Raw genomic sequence first — 16,432 nt, forward strand, 5'->3', positions numbered from 1 at the left:
AATCTGCCTGGCAATGCAGGAGACACAAGTGACATGGGTTTGATTCCTGGGTTGGGAAGGTCCCCTGGAGAAGGAAATGGCTATCCGCTCTAGTATTCTTGCCTGGAGAATCCCATGGACAGAGGAACCTGGAGGGCTACAGTTCATGGAGTCGCAAAGAGATGGACACGACTGAGCACAAGCATATGTGTGACATTTAAAAATGAAATGACAGGGCTTCCCTAGGTGCTCAGGGGTAAAGAATCCACCTGTCAATGCAGGAAATACGGGTTTGATCCCTGGCCCAGGAAGATTCCACATACTGTGGAGGAACTGGGTCCATGTGCCTCAACTCTTGAGCCTGTGCTTTAGAGCCCAGAACCACAGCTACTGAGCCCACGTGCCCGAGAGCCTGTGCTCTCGAGAGGAGCCGCCACAGTGAGAAGCCCTTGCAACACAACTAGAGAAAAGCCTGCACAGCAACAAAGACCCAGCAAGGCCAAAAACAAATAAAGTTAAAAAATAAAACTGATAGATTACTTTTTAAATATAAACATGGGAATCTGTATGCCATAATGAATTGATTCCTGCCATTATCCATTGAAAAAACCCAGATATTTGGTATTTTAACCGCTAGAAAATTTACATTCCATATTTCTTTGAACTCCTGTTCCCACGGCACTCTTGTCATAGAATTTTACCCTAATTTCATATATTTTAAAGCTTTATGAGGTGATGTCGATGACCCTGTCATTCTTGTCCATAATAAAAATGTGTTCATATGCCGAAATATTTCAGTGTATATTTCTGTGTCCTGTAAACACAGGCTCTAAATAGTAAAACAAAAAAAAAATCCTCTGGGTGGAGAAGTCATTGAGGTTATTATAACTCGATTAATATAAAAAGCATAAATGTGTATAATGTGATCCTTATTATATACAAAAATAAGAGGTGCTTGGAGTCACTTCAGGAAGGTGCCCATGACGGGTGTGGCTTTGACCTCGCTTGACTGACCAGGGAACAGGGGACAGCTCGGGGGGGGCATGCCTCAAGTCTGTCAACCCTGCAAACCCCTTCCTTTACATTCTCGCTTGTCCCTCTGAAGATCTCCCTTGCAGTTCTCTCATGTTCTGCTCCACTTTCCTTTGAGAAAAGGCTGTCTGGGGACTTCCCTGGTGGCCCCGGAGCTAAGACTTTGCACTCCCCATGAAGATGGCCCAGGTTCGATACTTGGTTGGGGAATGAGATCCTTCATGCTACAACTAAAAGTCCCACCTGCCACAACTAAGACCCGGTGCAGCCAAATAAAGAAATATTACAAAAAAAAAAAAATAAGACCATCAGGTCCAATCACCCAGGCTTAGCTCGAGGCTGTCACCCTGTGACCTGGAGGCACTGAGTTCAGTGGAGACACAAAAGGTCCTGCCACACAGCACCACCACATTTGCTGAGAACGTGTGCTTATCTCTGAGTGTGCTTTACATGTTTCTCTCCCCACCCAAGCCACCGAGGTGAGACAAGCCCATCAACTTGTGGGGAATGTTCTTCTGACTTCAGAGGCAGAGATGCAATGTGTCTGGCCTCCCCACCTGGTTGCAAGTTTCCATCTTCCTTTATCTGATTACATAGGTGGCTGGTGCCAGTTACCAGGGCCAGGCTCCAGGGAGCCTCAGTCCTGCTCTGGGCATGTGCTGAACCTCCAGAATGTCGTTATCACCATCACCATCACCACCATCATCATCACCATCATCACCACACCACCACCACTATCACCACCACCATCACCATCACCACCATCATCACCGCACCACCACCATCACCATCATCACCACACCACCATCATCACCACCATCACCACCACCACCACCATCATCACCACCACCACCACCATCATCACCACACCACCATCATCACCACACCACCATCACCACACCACCATCACCACCACCACCATCACCACCATCACCACCACCACCACCATCACCATCATCACCACCATCACCATCACCACCACCATCACCATCACCACCATCATCACCACCACCACCATCACCACCACCATCACCACCATCACCACCACCACCACCATCACCATCATCACCACCATCACCATCACCACCACCATCACCATCACCACCATCATCACCACCACCACAACCATCACCACCACCACCACCATCACCACCACCACCACCATCACCATCACCACCATCACCATCACCACCATCATCACCACCACCACCATCATCACCATCACCACCATCATCACCATCACCACCATCATCACCACCATCATCACCATCACCACCATCATCACCACCATCATCACCACACCACCATCATCACCACACCACCATCACCATCACCACCATCACCACCATCACCATCATCACCATCACCACCATCACCATCACCACCATCACCACCATCACCATCATCACCACCACCACCATCACCATCATCACCATCACCACCATCACCATCACCACCATCACCACCATCACCATCATCACCATCACCACCATCACCACCATCACCATCATCACCACCACCACCATCACCATCATCACCATCACCACCATCACCATCATCACCATCACCACCATTACCACCACCACCATCACCACCATAACCATCACCACCATCACCACCACACCACCATGCCACCACCATCACCACCATCACCACCACACCACCATGCCACCACCATCACCATCACCACCACCATCATCATCATCACCATCATATCATCATCATCATCAAAACCACCCCCATCAGCAGCAGCATCAATGGGCCAAGGGTAGGGAGGTTTCCCTTCTTCTCCTGTTCTCTAGAAGATCTGTTTAAGATTGGCATCATTTTTTCTTTAAAATGTTTGGAAGAATTCATTAGTGAAGTCATCTGCAACTTTCATTGTGGGAAGCTCTTACGCTTTGTTTTAATTTTTTTGTTTAAAATATATTTATTGCCAATTTTTGTCTTCTTTTCTGTCATATATTTAAATTTTTTGCCTATTTATTTTATTTTCTTCCAGATTTATTGAGATGTAGTTGACATATAGCTCTGCATTAGTTTGAGGTATGCAGAAAAATGATTTGACATATATACTGTGAAATGATATTCACAGTAATTTTAGCGAAAATCCATCATCTCACATAGATACAAAATTAAAGAAATAAGTGCTTTTTTTCCTTTGTGATGAGACTACTTAGGATTTACTCTCTTACCTTTCCTGTATAACATACAAGCAGGGTTAATTATATTTAGCATGTTGAACATTACATCCTTAGTTGTTTGTCGCTGTTCAGTTGCTAAGTCATGTCTGACGCTTTGTGACCCCATGGACTGCAGCACGCCAAGCTCCTCTGTCCTCCACTATCTCCTGGAGTTTGCTCAAATTCGTGTCCATTGAGTCGGTAATGCTATGTAACCATCCTCTCCTGCCCCCTTCTCCTTTTGCCTTCACTCTCCCAGCATCAGGGTCTTTTCCAGTGAGTCGGGTGGCTGAAGAATTGGAGCTTCAGCTTCAGTATCAGTCCTTCCAATGAACATTCAGGATAGATTTCCTTTAGGATTGATTGGTTTGATCTCTTTGCTGTCCAAGGAACTCTCAAGAGGCTTCTCCAGCACGACAGTTGAAAAGCATCAATTCTTTGATGCTCAGCATTCTTTATGGTCCAACTCTCACATCTGCACATGACTACTGGAAATATCAGACCTTTGGCTATATGGAACTTAATTGGCAAAATGATGTCTCTGCTTTTTACTTCTCTGTCTGGGTTGGTCATAGTTTTTCTTCCAAGGAACAAGCAAGCATCTTTTAATTTCATGGCTGCAGTCAGTGTCTTCAGTGATTTGGGAACTCAAGAAAATCTGTCACTGCTTCTACTTTTTCCCCTTCTATTTGCCATGAGTGATGGGACCAGATGCCGTGATCTTAGTTTTTTGAATGTGGAGTTACAGGACAGCTTTTTCACTCTCTTTCACTTTCATCAAGAGGCTCTTTAGCTCCTCTTCACTTTCTGTTGTTACAGTGGTATCATCTGGACATCTGAGATTGTTGATATTTCTCCTGGCAATCTTGATTCCAGCTTCTGAGTTGTCCAGCTCAGCGTTTCTCATGATGTACTCTGCATACAGGTTAAATGAGCAGAGTGACAATATGCAGCCTTGACGTACTCAATTTTCCCAATTTTGAACCATTCAGTTGTTCTACGTCTGGTTCTAACTGTTTCTTCTTGAGCCACATACAGGTTTCTCAGGAGACAGGTAAGGCGGTCTGGTATTCCCATGTCTTTAAGAATTTTCCAGTTTATTGTGATCCACACAAAGTCAATGAAGCGGAAGTAGATGTTTTCCTGGAATTCCCTTGCTTTCTCTATGAGCCAATGAAAGCTGGCAATTTGATCTCTGGTTCCTTTGCCTTTTCTAAACTCAGCTTGCACATCCAGAAGTTCTTAGTTCACATACTGCTGAAGCCTAGCTTGATGGATTTTGAGTATAACCTTATGAGCATAAAAAATGAGTGCAACAATCTGGTTGTTTGAACATTCTTCGGCACTGCTCTTCTTTGGGGTTGGAATGAAAACTGACCTTTTCCAGTCTGGTGGCCACTGCTGAGTTTTCCAAATTTGCTAATATATTGAGTGCAACACTTTAACAGCATCATCATTTAGGATTTCAAATAGCTCAGGTGGAATTCCATCACCTCTACCAGCTTTGTTTATAGTAATGCTTCCTAAGGCCAACTTGACTTCACACTTCATGATGTCCAGCTCTAGGTGACAACATCATCAGGTTATCCAGGTCATTAGGGCATTTTTTGTATGATTCTTCTGTGTATTCTTGCCACCTCTTCTTAATATCCTCTGCTTCTGTTAGGTCCTTATCGTTTCTGTCCTTTGTTGTGCCCATCCTTGCAAGAAATGTGCCCTTGATATCTCCAATTTTCTTGAAGAGATCTCTTGTCTTTCCCATTCTATTGTTTTCCTCTATTTCTTTGCATTGTTCATTTAAGAAGGCCTTCTTATCTCTCCTTGCTATGCTTTGGAACGCTGCATTCAGTTAGGTATATCTTTCACTTTCTACTTTGCCTTTCACTTCTCTTATTTTCTTAACTATTTGTAAAGCCTCCTCAGAAAACCACTTAGCCTTCTTGCATGTCTTTTTCTTTTGGATGGTTTTGGTCACTGCCTCCTGTGCAGTGTTACAAACTTCTGTCCATAGTTCTTCAAGCATGGTGTCTACCAGATCTATTCCCTTGAATCTATTTGTCACTTCCACTGTATAATCATAAGGGATTTTATTTAGGTCATACCTGAATGGACTAGTGGTTTTCCCTACTTTCTTCAATTTTTAAGTCTGAATTTTGCAATAAGGAGCTGATGATCTGAACTAGTCAAAGCTATGTTTTTTTTCCAGTAGTCACGTATGGATGTGAGAGTTGGACCATAAAGAAAGCTGAGCACTGAAGAATTTATGCTTTTCAACTGTAATGAAGAGTCTTGAGAGTCCCTTGGGCTGCAAGGAGATCAAACCAGTCAGTCCTAAAGGAAATCAGCCCTGAATATTCTTTGGAAGGACTGATGCTGAAGCTGAAGCTCCAATACATTGGACACCTGATGCAAAGAACTGACTCATTTTGGAAAAGACCCTGATGCTTGGAAAGACTGAAGGCAAGAGGAGAAGGGGACAACAGAGGATGAGGTGATTAGATGGCGTCACCGACTCGATGGACATGAGTTTGAGCAAGCTCCGGGAGTTGGTGATAGACAGGGAAGCCTGGAGTGCTGCAGTCCATAGGGTCGTAAAGAGTCAGACACGACTGAACTGAACTGATTGAGCCACAGTCAGCTCCAGGCCTTGTTTTTGCTGATTGTATAGAACTTCTCTATCTTAAGCTGAAAAGAATATACTCAATCTTATTTTGGTATTGACCATCTGGTGATATCCATGTGTAGAAACGTCACTTGTGTTGTTGAAAAAGGGTGCTTCCTATTACCAGTGTGTTCTCTTGACAAAATTCTGTTAGCCTTTTTCCTGCTTCATTTTGTACTCTAAGGCCAAACTTGCCTGTTGCTCCAGGTATCTCTTGACTTCCTACTTTTCTAATCTCCTGTGATGAAAAGGACATCTTTTTGGTGTGTGTTAGTTTTAGAAGGTCTTGCAGGGCTTCACAGAACTGGTCAACTTCAGCTTCTTTGGCATCAGTGTTTGAGGCATAGACTTGGATTACTGTGATGTTGAATGGTTTGCTTTGGAAACAAACCGAGATCATTCTGTCATTTTTGAGGTTCCACCCAAGTACTGTATTTCAGACTCTTATTGACTATGAAGGCTACTCCATTTCTTCTAAGGGATTCTTGCCCATAGTAGTAGATATAGTGGTCTTAGAATTAAATTTATCCATTCCTATCCATTTTATTTCACTGATTCCTAAGATGTTGATGTTCATTCTTGCCATCTCCTGTTTGACCACATCCAATTTACCTTGATTCCAGGTTCCTATGCAATATTGTTATTTACAGCATCTGACTTTACTTTCACCACTAGATACATCCACAGCTGAGTGTCATTTCCACTTTGGCTCAGCTGCATCACTCTTTCTGGAGCTGTTTCTCTGCTCTTCCCCAGTAGCATGTTGAACACCTTTGAATGTGGGGGGCTCATCTTCTGGCGTCATAGCTTTTTGCCTTTGCATACTGTTCATGGGGTTTTCATGGCAAGAATACTGGAGTGGCTTGCCATTCCCACCTCTGGTGGACCACATTTTGTCAGAACTCTTCACTTTGACGTGTCTTGGGTGGCCCTGCACGGCGTGGCTCACAGCTTCACTGAGTTACACAAGTCCCATTGCCATGTCAAGGTTGTGATCATGAAGGGACATCTCTACTAATTATAACTGGAAGTTTCTATAAGAGGGTTTAAACTTTGCATTTGATTTCCCTCATATTTATTGGACTATTCAGATTTTCTCTTTTTCTCCATATCAGTTTTGGTAAGTTTTTGTTTTTTAGAAAATTGTCCATTATATCCAAACTGTCACATTTACTGATGTAAAGTTGTTCATAGCTTTTTTGAAAAATCTTTCTGATGTTTGTAGGATCTGTGATGTGTCTCCTTTCATACCTGAGACTGGCAATTTGTGGTTTTGTTCCCCCGTTCTTAAAAAGAAAATCTTGATTGGTCTTGCTAAGAGTAATGAATTTACTAACTTCTAGAACAGACTTTTAGTTTTATTGTTTTCTCTTTTGGATATTTGATTATTTCACTGATTTACAGTTATCTTTATTACATTTTTTCCTTCTACTTTCTTTGGGTTTAATTTGCTGTGCTCTCTTCCTAGTTCTTGAAACAGAAGGTTAAATAATTGATTTTGCACACTTTCTCCTCTTCTTTATATGGGCTTCCCCAGTGGCTCAGAGGTTGAAGCGTCCGTTTCTAATGCAGCAGACCCGGGTTCAATCCCTGGGTTGGGAATATCCCCTGGAGAAGGAAATGGTAACCCACTCCAGTATTCTTGCCTGTATTCTTGCCTGGAGAATCCCATGGACGGAGTCGCAAAGAGTCGGACACGACTGAGAAACTTCACTTTCTTTCTTTCTTCTTTATATGCATTTGGAGCTAGAAACTTCCTGCTAAGCACTACTTTTGGTGGTTCACAAGCCCTCCAACTTAACATGTACATAGTCAAATTCTTAGATGTGTTCGTGTGGTTCAGGTACTCCCATAGAGTTGGGGGAAAAGCAGAAGCAAGATGTAGATCACTGCATGGAATCTGCTACCACCCATGTCACTGATGTGGGGTGTCACACCCTCCACCCTGGCCACCTGCAGCTCCCCTGGTGTTAGTGCTGAAGTCCCATATCCTGGGAACCCCTCTTTCCTGGACAGCCTGACCTGGCTGGTCACCCTGTATTTACATAAATTTAGGTCTCCTGCATGAAGGCAAATTCTTTACTGTCTGAGCCACCAGCGAAGCCCCAGGAATACATACAAACAATAAATATACCAATAGGAAGTGAAAGTCAGACACCCAGAATTCGGAAGGACCCTGAGGATTCTGGCAGTGGGAGGCTATGGGGAGGGAGGGGGTCCACATGTCGCTTGCTGCAAGCAGATGGTATATTTCTGTAACAAAGGGAAACCGGAGGCAAACATGGTAAAAATGTAAGCGCCACTATTGTGGGTGGAGGCACAGCAAGCTGCTTCTGGGATTCTCTGAAAACAGAAGGAAGGGCTTAGAGAGGCGGCCCCAAGGAAGTCGCTGACCCCCACATACTGAAGAGGGCACCCCAGAGCCTGAAGGAGGGAAGTGTGAACTGGGCTCTCAAAGCTGAGGAGAAGCTACCATTTGCAAAAATGAGCAGCGGGAAGGGACCCAGATCAAACCACAAATAAAGCTGTTAAAAGAGAAAAAAGGAACAGAATAAATAAAATTCATATAGACAGTAAAACATGCCAGAGAGATGGGCCCACACAAGAATTGAAAACTGCAATGTGATCATTCAAAGTGAGCTTAACAGACTCGAGAAAATAATACAACATATGAAAAAACAAACAGATCAGAATCACAAGAAGTCAGAAGTGAGGGATTAAAATTTAGGAAAGGGGACTTCCCTGGCAGTCCGGTGGTTCGGACTCTGCACTTCCACTGCAGGAAGAGTTGGATCCTTGGTTGCGGGGCTAAGATCCCACAGACTGTGTGGTGTGGCCAAAACAAAAAACCCACAAACGACTCAGGAAAGAATTATAAATAAAAGAAATTTAGAAACAGAAACTCAGAAGGGAACCATAGATAAAGAAACACGGAAGATAATTCTTTAAGAGAAAGAGGAGATAAGAATGGAAATATCTAAAAAAATGATGAGGGACTCCTTTGGAGGTCCAGGGGATAAGACTTCAGGCTCTCAGTGCAGGTGGCCCGGGTTCCACCCCTGGTCAGGGGGCTGGATCCCACATGCCTCAACTAAAGATCGTGCGTGCCACAACGAAGATTGAAGATCCCACATACCACAACTAAGGATATTTGGGCCAGAGTGAGGAAAGCAGGAGAGACTCCATCTTGAAGCTTGTCATCCATCTTAAAGACAGGATGTAAACTGGGCCTGAAGCCTGCCCAAGAGTGAGGAAACTGTTGCTAATGAAAACCAGGTCTCCTGGAGACTTCCCTCCCTACAGATGGCAAACAGAGTTTGTAGTTGAGGTCAGGCTGCCCCTGTTAGGTTAACCATGTAGACATTCCCCCTTGATGTATAATCATTGTCTCCCCCCACTTTAACCTTAATTGTTTGTTCTCCTAGCACATACTTGTTGTAAAACTCAGTCATATACAACAAAGAGGTTGCTAACGTAACCAGTCATATGGTGGTGGTGGGGTAATAAAACTGGGCCTCTCAGAAACATCAGGGTACTTGTTGGGAACTGATTCCCCTTGGACCCGCTGGCGTAATAAACAATACTCCACTGTCCTGAGTGTCCTCTGAGGTGTGTTTTAGACTCCGGATTCCACAAGAAGACCTGGTGCACCCAAATAAATAAAGACATCATATTTTAAAAATGATGAAAAGGATCCAGGAAAAAGTGGCAAAAGTGAACAAAGCAAAGACAAGTCATTATATTTATTTCAAGAGGCTCCCAGGAGGTAAACCGAAGGACAAGAATAAAGCAAATGTTTTAAGGACTAAATTCAAAAAGCACCATGTATCTGGGAAAATCAATTGATAACAACCAACACAAAGTGTGTTCTTATAAAATTACTGGATATTAGATAAGAAGTTGTTGTTGTTCAGTCACACAGTCGTGTCTTGACTCTTTACAACCCCAAGGACTGCAGCAGACCAGGCTTCCCTGTCCTTCACCATCTCCCAGAGTTTGCTCAAACTCACATCCATTGAGTCAATGATGCCATCCAACCATCTCATTGTCTGTTGCCCCTTCTCCTCTTGCCCTCCATCTTTCCCAGCATCAGGGTCTTTTCCAATGAGTAGGTTCTTTGCATCAGGTGGCCAAAGGACTGGAGCTTCAGCTTTATCATCAGTCCTTCCAATGAACATTCAGGATTGATTTCCTTTAGGGTTGACTGGTTTGACCTCCTTAATATCCAAAGGACTCTCTAGAGTCTTATCCAGCACCATAGTTCAAAAGCATCAGTTCTTCAGTGCTCAGTCTTCTTTACGTTCCAACTCTCATATCCGTACCTGACCACTGGAAAAAACAGAGCTTTGACGATAGGGACCTTTATTGACAAAGTGATCTCTCTGATTTTTACTAGGCTGTCTAGGTTTGTCATAGCTTTTCTCCCAAGGAGCAAACATCTTTTAATTTCATGGCTGCAATCACTGTCCACAATGATTTTGGAGCCCAAGAAAAATGAAATCTGTCACTGTTTCCATTTTTTCCCCATCTATTTGCCATGAAGTGATGGGACTGAATGCCATGATCTTAGTTTTTTGAATGTTGAATTTCAAGCCAGCACTTTCATGCTCCTCTTTCACTTTCAAGAGGCTCTTTACTTTCTCTGTTTTCTGACATTAGGGTGGTGTCATTTGCACATCTGAGATTACTGATATTTCTGCTGGCAATCTTGATTCCAGCTTGAGCTTCATCCAGCCTGGCATTTTGAACGATGTACTCTGCATGAGCAGGGTGACAATATACAGCCTTAACGTACTCCTTTCCTAATTTTGAACCAGTCCTTTGTTCCACGTCTGGTTCTGTTACTTCTTGACTTGCATACAGGTTTCTTAGGAGGCAAATAAGGGGGTCTGGTCTTCTCATCTCTTTAAGAATTTTCCACAGTTCATTGTGATCCACACAATCAAAGGCTTTAGTCAATGAAGCAGAAGTAGATGTTTTTCTGGAATTCTCTTGATTTCTCTATGAAGAAGTAGGTCCCTTACGTACTGGGTTGCCATCAGACTTGTACAGACACATTTTATTCCAGAAGAGAGTGGATACGCTAATGTGTTAGTATTTAACGTACTCAGGAAAGAAAAGGTTTTTTCGGGCAAATAGACTTTCTGGCGTAAAGGCTGTGCAGAGTGTCCCCGGTGTGAGGGGTGGGCTCTGGCCTCTGCTACTGTCTCAGTGGTGCTGCTGGAGTGACTGGAAGCCCTTCAGCTTCATGCTGTATCTCACGCCTGATGCAATGATTCATCAAAGTAAAACATAAAGGCACAAGTAAGATGTAAATTTGTAAAATTTTTAGAAGAAAACTTTGTGACTTTAGGTTAGGGAAAAAAAATTCTTAGATATGATACCAAACTCAAGATCCAAAACCAAAAGTTGATAAAGAGGACTTGTTGTTCAGTCAGTCAGTCATGTCCAACCTTTACAACCCCATGGACTGCAGCACGCCAGGCTTCCCTGTCCTTATCATTTCCCGGAGCTTGCTCAAACTCATGTCCATTGAGTCAGTGATGCCATCCAACCCTCTCATCCTTCTGTCGCCCCCTTCTCCTCTTGCCCTCAGTCTTTCCCAGCATCAAGGTCTCTTCTAGTGAGTTGGCTCTTCACATCAGGTGGCTGAAGTATTGCAGCTTTAGCTTCCGCATCAGTCCTTCCAATGAATATTAAGGACTGATTTTCTTTGGGATTGACTGGTTTTATCTCCTTGCAGTCCAAGGGACTCTCAAGAGTCTTCTCCAACACCACTGCTCAAAAGCATCAATTCTTTGGCATTCAGCCTTACGTCCAACTCTCACATGGCTACTGGAAAAGCCATAGCTTTGACTATATGGACTTTTGTCAGCAAAGTAATCTCTCTACTTTTTAATATGTTGTCTAGGTTTGTCATAGCTTCTCTTCCAAGGAGCAAGCATCTTTTAATTTCATGACTGCAGTCACCATCTGCAGTGATTTTGGAGCCCAAGAAAATAAAGTCTGTCACTGTTTCCATTGTTTTTGCATCTATTTGCCATGAAGTGATGGGACCAGATGCCATGATCTTTGTGTTTTGAATGTTGAGTTTTAAGCCAGCGTTTTCACTCTCCTCTGCCACCTTCATCAAGAGGCTCTGTAGTTCCTCTTCACTTTCTGCCATAAGGGTGGTGTCATCTGCATATCCAGGCAATCTTGATTCCAGCTTGTGCTTCATCCAGTCCGGCATTTCGCATGATGTATGAGATCAAACCAGTCAATCCTAAAGGAAATCAGTCCTGAATATTCACTGGATGGACTGATGCTGAAGCTGAAGCTCCAATACTTTGGCCACCTGATGCAAAGAACTGAGTCACTGGAAAAGACCCTGATGCTGGGAAAGATTGAAGGCAGGAGGAGGAGGGGCAACAGACAAACTGAACTGAACTCTGCATAAAAGTTAAATAAGCAGGGTGAAAATATACAGTCTTGATGTACTTCTTTCCCAATTACTCAAAGTTAAAAAATTTAGCTTTATGAGAAGACAGTGTGAAGAGATTGAGACAAGCCACAGACCAGAGAAATTTTTTGCAAATCTGACAAGAAACTTCTATCAGAATATATAAATAACACTCAAAATTCCATAAAAACCCTGATTTTAAAAAATAGACAAAAGACCTGAAAATGCTTTTTACTAAAAAGATACATGGATGGCAAATAAGCTCCAAGCTGTCAGTCGTTGGAAACACGAGTCAGTGAGACACTGTCACACACCTCTCAGGATGCCTCTCCATCCAGCAGACAAGGAAACCTGATATTACCCACAGCTGGAAGGGGTGCAGGAGCCAGACACCCGGATGTTATGGGGGAGAACATGAAATCGAAAAGAAACTGACGTTGTGACCTGGCAATTCCCCTCCTAGACACTAAGCCATGGGCGATGAGAACTCAGGCTCACACAGAAACCTGCTGGGGACCTGTGCCAAACTCAGCGTCCTTCGCAGGTGGGCTGCATGGACATGTCTCCAGGGGGTGGGGGCCGTGGCGGGGGCCATGGGGGAGGGGAAGCAGAACGCGGGCTTTAGAGCCCTGGCATCCAGGTGGGCGGTGGGGCGATTCAGCTCAGTCTTCAAGGTAGAGCCAACAGGCCTTACTGACGACTTAGCTGTGCGACTGGAGGTAAGGAGTCAGGACGGGGTCACGCTTGTGGCCGGTGCTCAGGCGGCGGTGCTGGGCACGGGCCCAGCTCTCAGGTCTGGGAGCCCATGGGCAGCCACACTCTGTAGGGGGCAGTTGGGTGGGGGTGTGTGTGCCACTGGGTCTCTCTGCTTTGTTCCCTGAGGCCTCACGGTTTTATCATTGCTGGTCTTTCCAAGGTGGCTCTTGGATAAACTTTTGGAAATCTCAATTTATTTGTAGATAGTTCTTGAAGAAAATTAAATGCTCGTTCAATCGACAGACATCTAAGGAGCTTCTGCCATAGGTTGGAGCCCATTCTGGGCACTGAGATTATTTTGCAACCCCCCTTTCTCATGGGGCTATTTTCCAGAGGCTGAAAGAGTTGTGGACAAGCCCAGAAGGGGCCCAGCCCAGGGTGAGTCACTAGAGCCAAGGGGTAAGGCAGGTGGTGGGGGCTGCAGCAGGGCAGAGCCTGTGCCTGGGTTTCCTCCAGAGGTTCTTGCTCTGCACTGGCTCCTTAAAATCACCACCTGTAGACTCCTTCCCGCTTCCCCATGGCCACCCACCTGGCCGGAGGGTGCTAACCCTCCCTCCACCCCACGCCCCAGGGCTGCCAGGCCCCCAGCCAGGACCAAAGAGCAGACAGGAGAGGAAGGGAAGGAGAGGGAAGGTGGGCTAGCTCCACGAGGGGTTGGCCTGACACCAGGAGGGTATCCCAGCACGTTCCTTCCTGGAGGCTGATGACTGAGAATCAGCAAGAGCTGGCCCTCGTGCCAGACCCTGTCATTCAATCCATTTCCCCCTGCTCACTGCCTTCTCAGCCCCAGTTCTCAGGGTGGACACGAAGGCTGGGGACCAGCCCATCACACAGTTCATGAGGGCAGGTGGGCAGGGGATGCTCCTCACACTCTTGTACGCTCACTTGTGCATGCACACACGGGCACATCTCACATGTCTGCAAGCTGAGCCTGCACCCAGGTGTGCGGACCTAGGTTGGAGCTTTCTGAGGTTGGCACTGCCACCCAGCCCTGCAGTCAGCCTGGCTAGCCAGGGGCTACCACTCCCAGCTGGCTGCCCGGGCCCTGCATGCACCCCTCCTGTCAGGCTCACCGGTTAATCTCTGACTTGCAGATGAGCTCGAAGTTGTACTCCTTGGCCTTGGTGGGCTGAAAGATCACATCGAGCTGCAGCGTTTCCAGTGGCAGGATTGTCCCGAACCCATCGTTGGGCTGGATGTCCACAAACTGGCAAAAGGAAGACCATGGATGGCAAAGCAAAAATGAGGTGACCTGATGGGGAGTGCCACGGGGAGCAATGTGCACGGGTGTGTGGCAGAGCACAAACGAATGTGTGTCTGGTGACATGTACGTAAATGTGTTATGTGGGTGTGAGTCTGTCTCTGTGTATGTGATCATGTGTGCCAGTGAGTGCATGTGGGAGGGTGGTGTGTTTGTGTGTGTCTGCATGCGTGTGAGCACAGGTATGTATGTGAATGTGTGTATGCATGTGAGCACAGGTATGTGTGTCTATGTGTGTATGAGTGTGTGTGCATGCATGTGAGCACAGGTGTATGAGGGTATTGAGTGTGTACACACATGTGAACACAGGTGTGACTATATGAGTGTGTGTGTGCATGTGAGCACACATGTATGAGTGTGTGTATGAGTGTGCACACGCATGTGAGCACAGGTGTATGTGAGTATATGAGTGTGTGTGCACGCATGTGAGCACAGGTGAGTATGTGAGTGTGTCTGCATACATGGGGGTACACAATGGGTCTCTGGTGGGGCAGCCCAGAGGACTGAGGGAAACCAGGCCTGGGCCTCTCTTGGCTGCCCTGCAGGGCCAGGCAGGTCAGAGTCTCAGGAAGGAGGGAGGGGAGAGAACTCTGGGTGCTGTGCGTGCAGCAGGTGGAGAGAGCTCGAGAGGGACAGGGTGAGGTGGGGACAGTCAGAGACCCTGGCTGAGGTGCCTGGGAGTGAGCGTGGAGTCTGCAGGTGGGTGAGGCCTGGCCAGGCACCAAGACTCAGGGTAGCACCCCCTCGTCCCTCACTGCCCAGTACCTCCCACTCTGACCACATGAGTGAGGCACCTTGGGGAGTCCGACGAACCCAAACTCCTGGGGCAGGAGGGAATGATTGCAGAGGCTGATTTGGGTCCTGATGGCCTCGTAGATGGTACAGTAGCCAAAGTCCAGCCCTGTAGGGCTGAGTTCCAGGTCCGAGGTGGTGACTACAGCATGGACGGTAAACCCCACGGGTTTGATCTGAAGTGCAGAGGGCAGGGCCATTCGGTCATTGCGGTCAGTTAGGGCAGTGTCTCCAAAACCGAGAAGAGCACCAGTCCTGCTGTGAGCCGGCGACTGACTCTGCACCTTTCGCGGACACAGCTGCTTCCTGTTGGCCTCAGCATGGCACAGGCAACACAGGTGGGCAGGGGGCGGGAGTGTACATGTGCACCCACATGTGCATCTGTGCATCTTCATGTCGGTGCATTGTGTGCTCACATGATGACATGTGTACCGAGGATGTGCACACCCTGGACACCTGTGTCTGGACTATACGAACGTGAGGGTCTGGGTGCCCCGGGGACAGCCCCGCCCACCCAGGACAGCACTGGGGCCTCTCTGATCCACAAGCCCCTCCCTCTGTCTTCCCTGTGCAGGAGCTGCTCAGGCAAGACCGGGGGCCAGTGAGGATGGGCTCCAAGAGCCAGGCCAGAACAGCTCTGCTCCCCCAGGGTGCCTGGCATCCAGATGAGCCCCACACAGACCTGGTCAGCCACCCGGATAGTCATCGGGGCCTCCAGAACCCTGGTCTCCCTGTCAAAATACTTCCCTGCATCTTCTGGGAGGGAGTGTCTGCAAGAGACAGGGGGCACTTGAATGTTCTTTTCTTCTTTATATTTGAGAAATGACAAAAGGCTCAACTGTGAGGGTGCTAGAGCCACAGGGTACACACAAGGTCAGAAATACAGGAGCCTGGGGCTGGCTTCCTGCTGTGACTCAGGACCCCCACCCCAGCCCGGGAGGAGTGGACCCCCGCTGGGCACATCACCTGGGCAGGAACTTGAGCTGCACTGAGTAGGACGACAGCGCCTGGATGTAGCCAGTCTCAGGCAGGAGCTCCATGTGGCCCCGCAGCTCCTTGCACACCTCGAACTTTAGGCGCAACGCAGCCTTCGACCTGCAGCATCCAAGGGAGGGCCGGACAGCGACTTGAGGTCAGTCCTTGCCCCATAGGGCCCAGCGCACACCCTCCGGGCACAGCCCGGCCGGGCACAGCCCCCACCCTCCACCCCCACTGTGGGAGAGGCTTCAGAGCCCTGCTCACAGGGGCAGGTTTTCCGGAAATGACATTGGCTGAGGAATCCTTACAAATAAAAACATCACAACTGAAAGTCACCCCGGTCGGTT

The 16,432-nt window shown here is 46.7% G+C and overlaps 1 protein-coding gene across 1 annotated transcript in view; it reads right to left on the minus strand.

Moving 5' to 3' along the window:
• CFAP74 (cilia and flagella associated protein 74) overlaps nucleotides 1–16,432 on the minus strand; it is an 86,930-nt gene that overhangs the window by 7,443 nt on the left and 63,055 nt on the right. Inside the window, exons 23-26 of the mRNA XM_055419373.2 lie at nucleotides 16,074–16,202; nucleotides 15,790–15,877; nucleotides 15,110–15,283; nucleotides 14,128–14,261 (exon numbers count right to left, since the gene is read on the minus strand). Coding sequence (XP_055275348.2) covers nucleotides 14,128–14,261; nucleotides 15,110–15,283; nucleotides 15,790–15,877; nucleotides 16,074–16,202 — 525 coding nt within the window. The remainder of the gene's footprint in view (nucleotides 1–14,127; nucleotides 14,262–15,109; nucleotides 15,284–15,789; nucleotides 15,878–16,073; nucleotides 16,203–16,432) is intronic.

Source organism: Moschus berezovskii, chromosome 17 (genome assembly GCF_049115385.1).
Source record: "Moschus berezovskii isolate FMDL1 chromosome 17, NW_MosBer_1.0, whole genome shotgun sequence".
NCBI lineage: Eukaryota > Metazoa > Chordata > Mammalia > Artiodactyla > Moschidae > Moschus > Moschus berezovskii.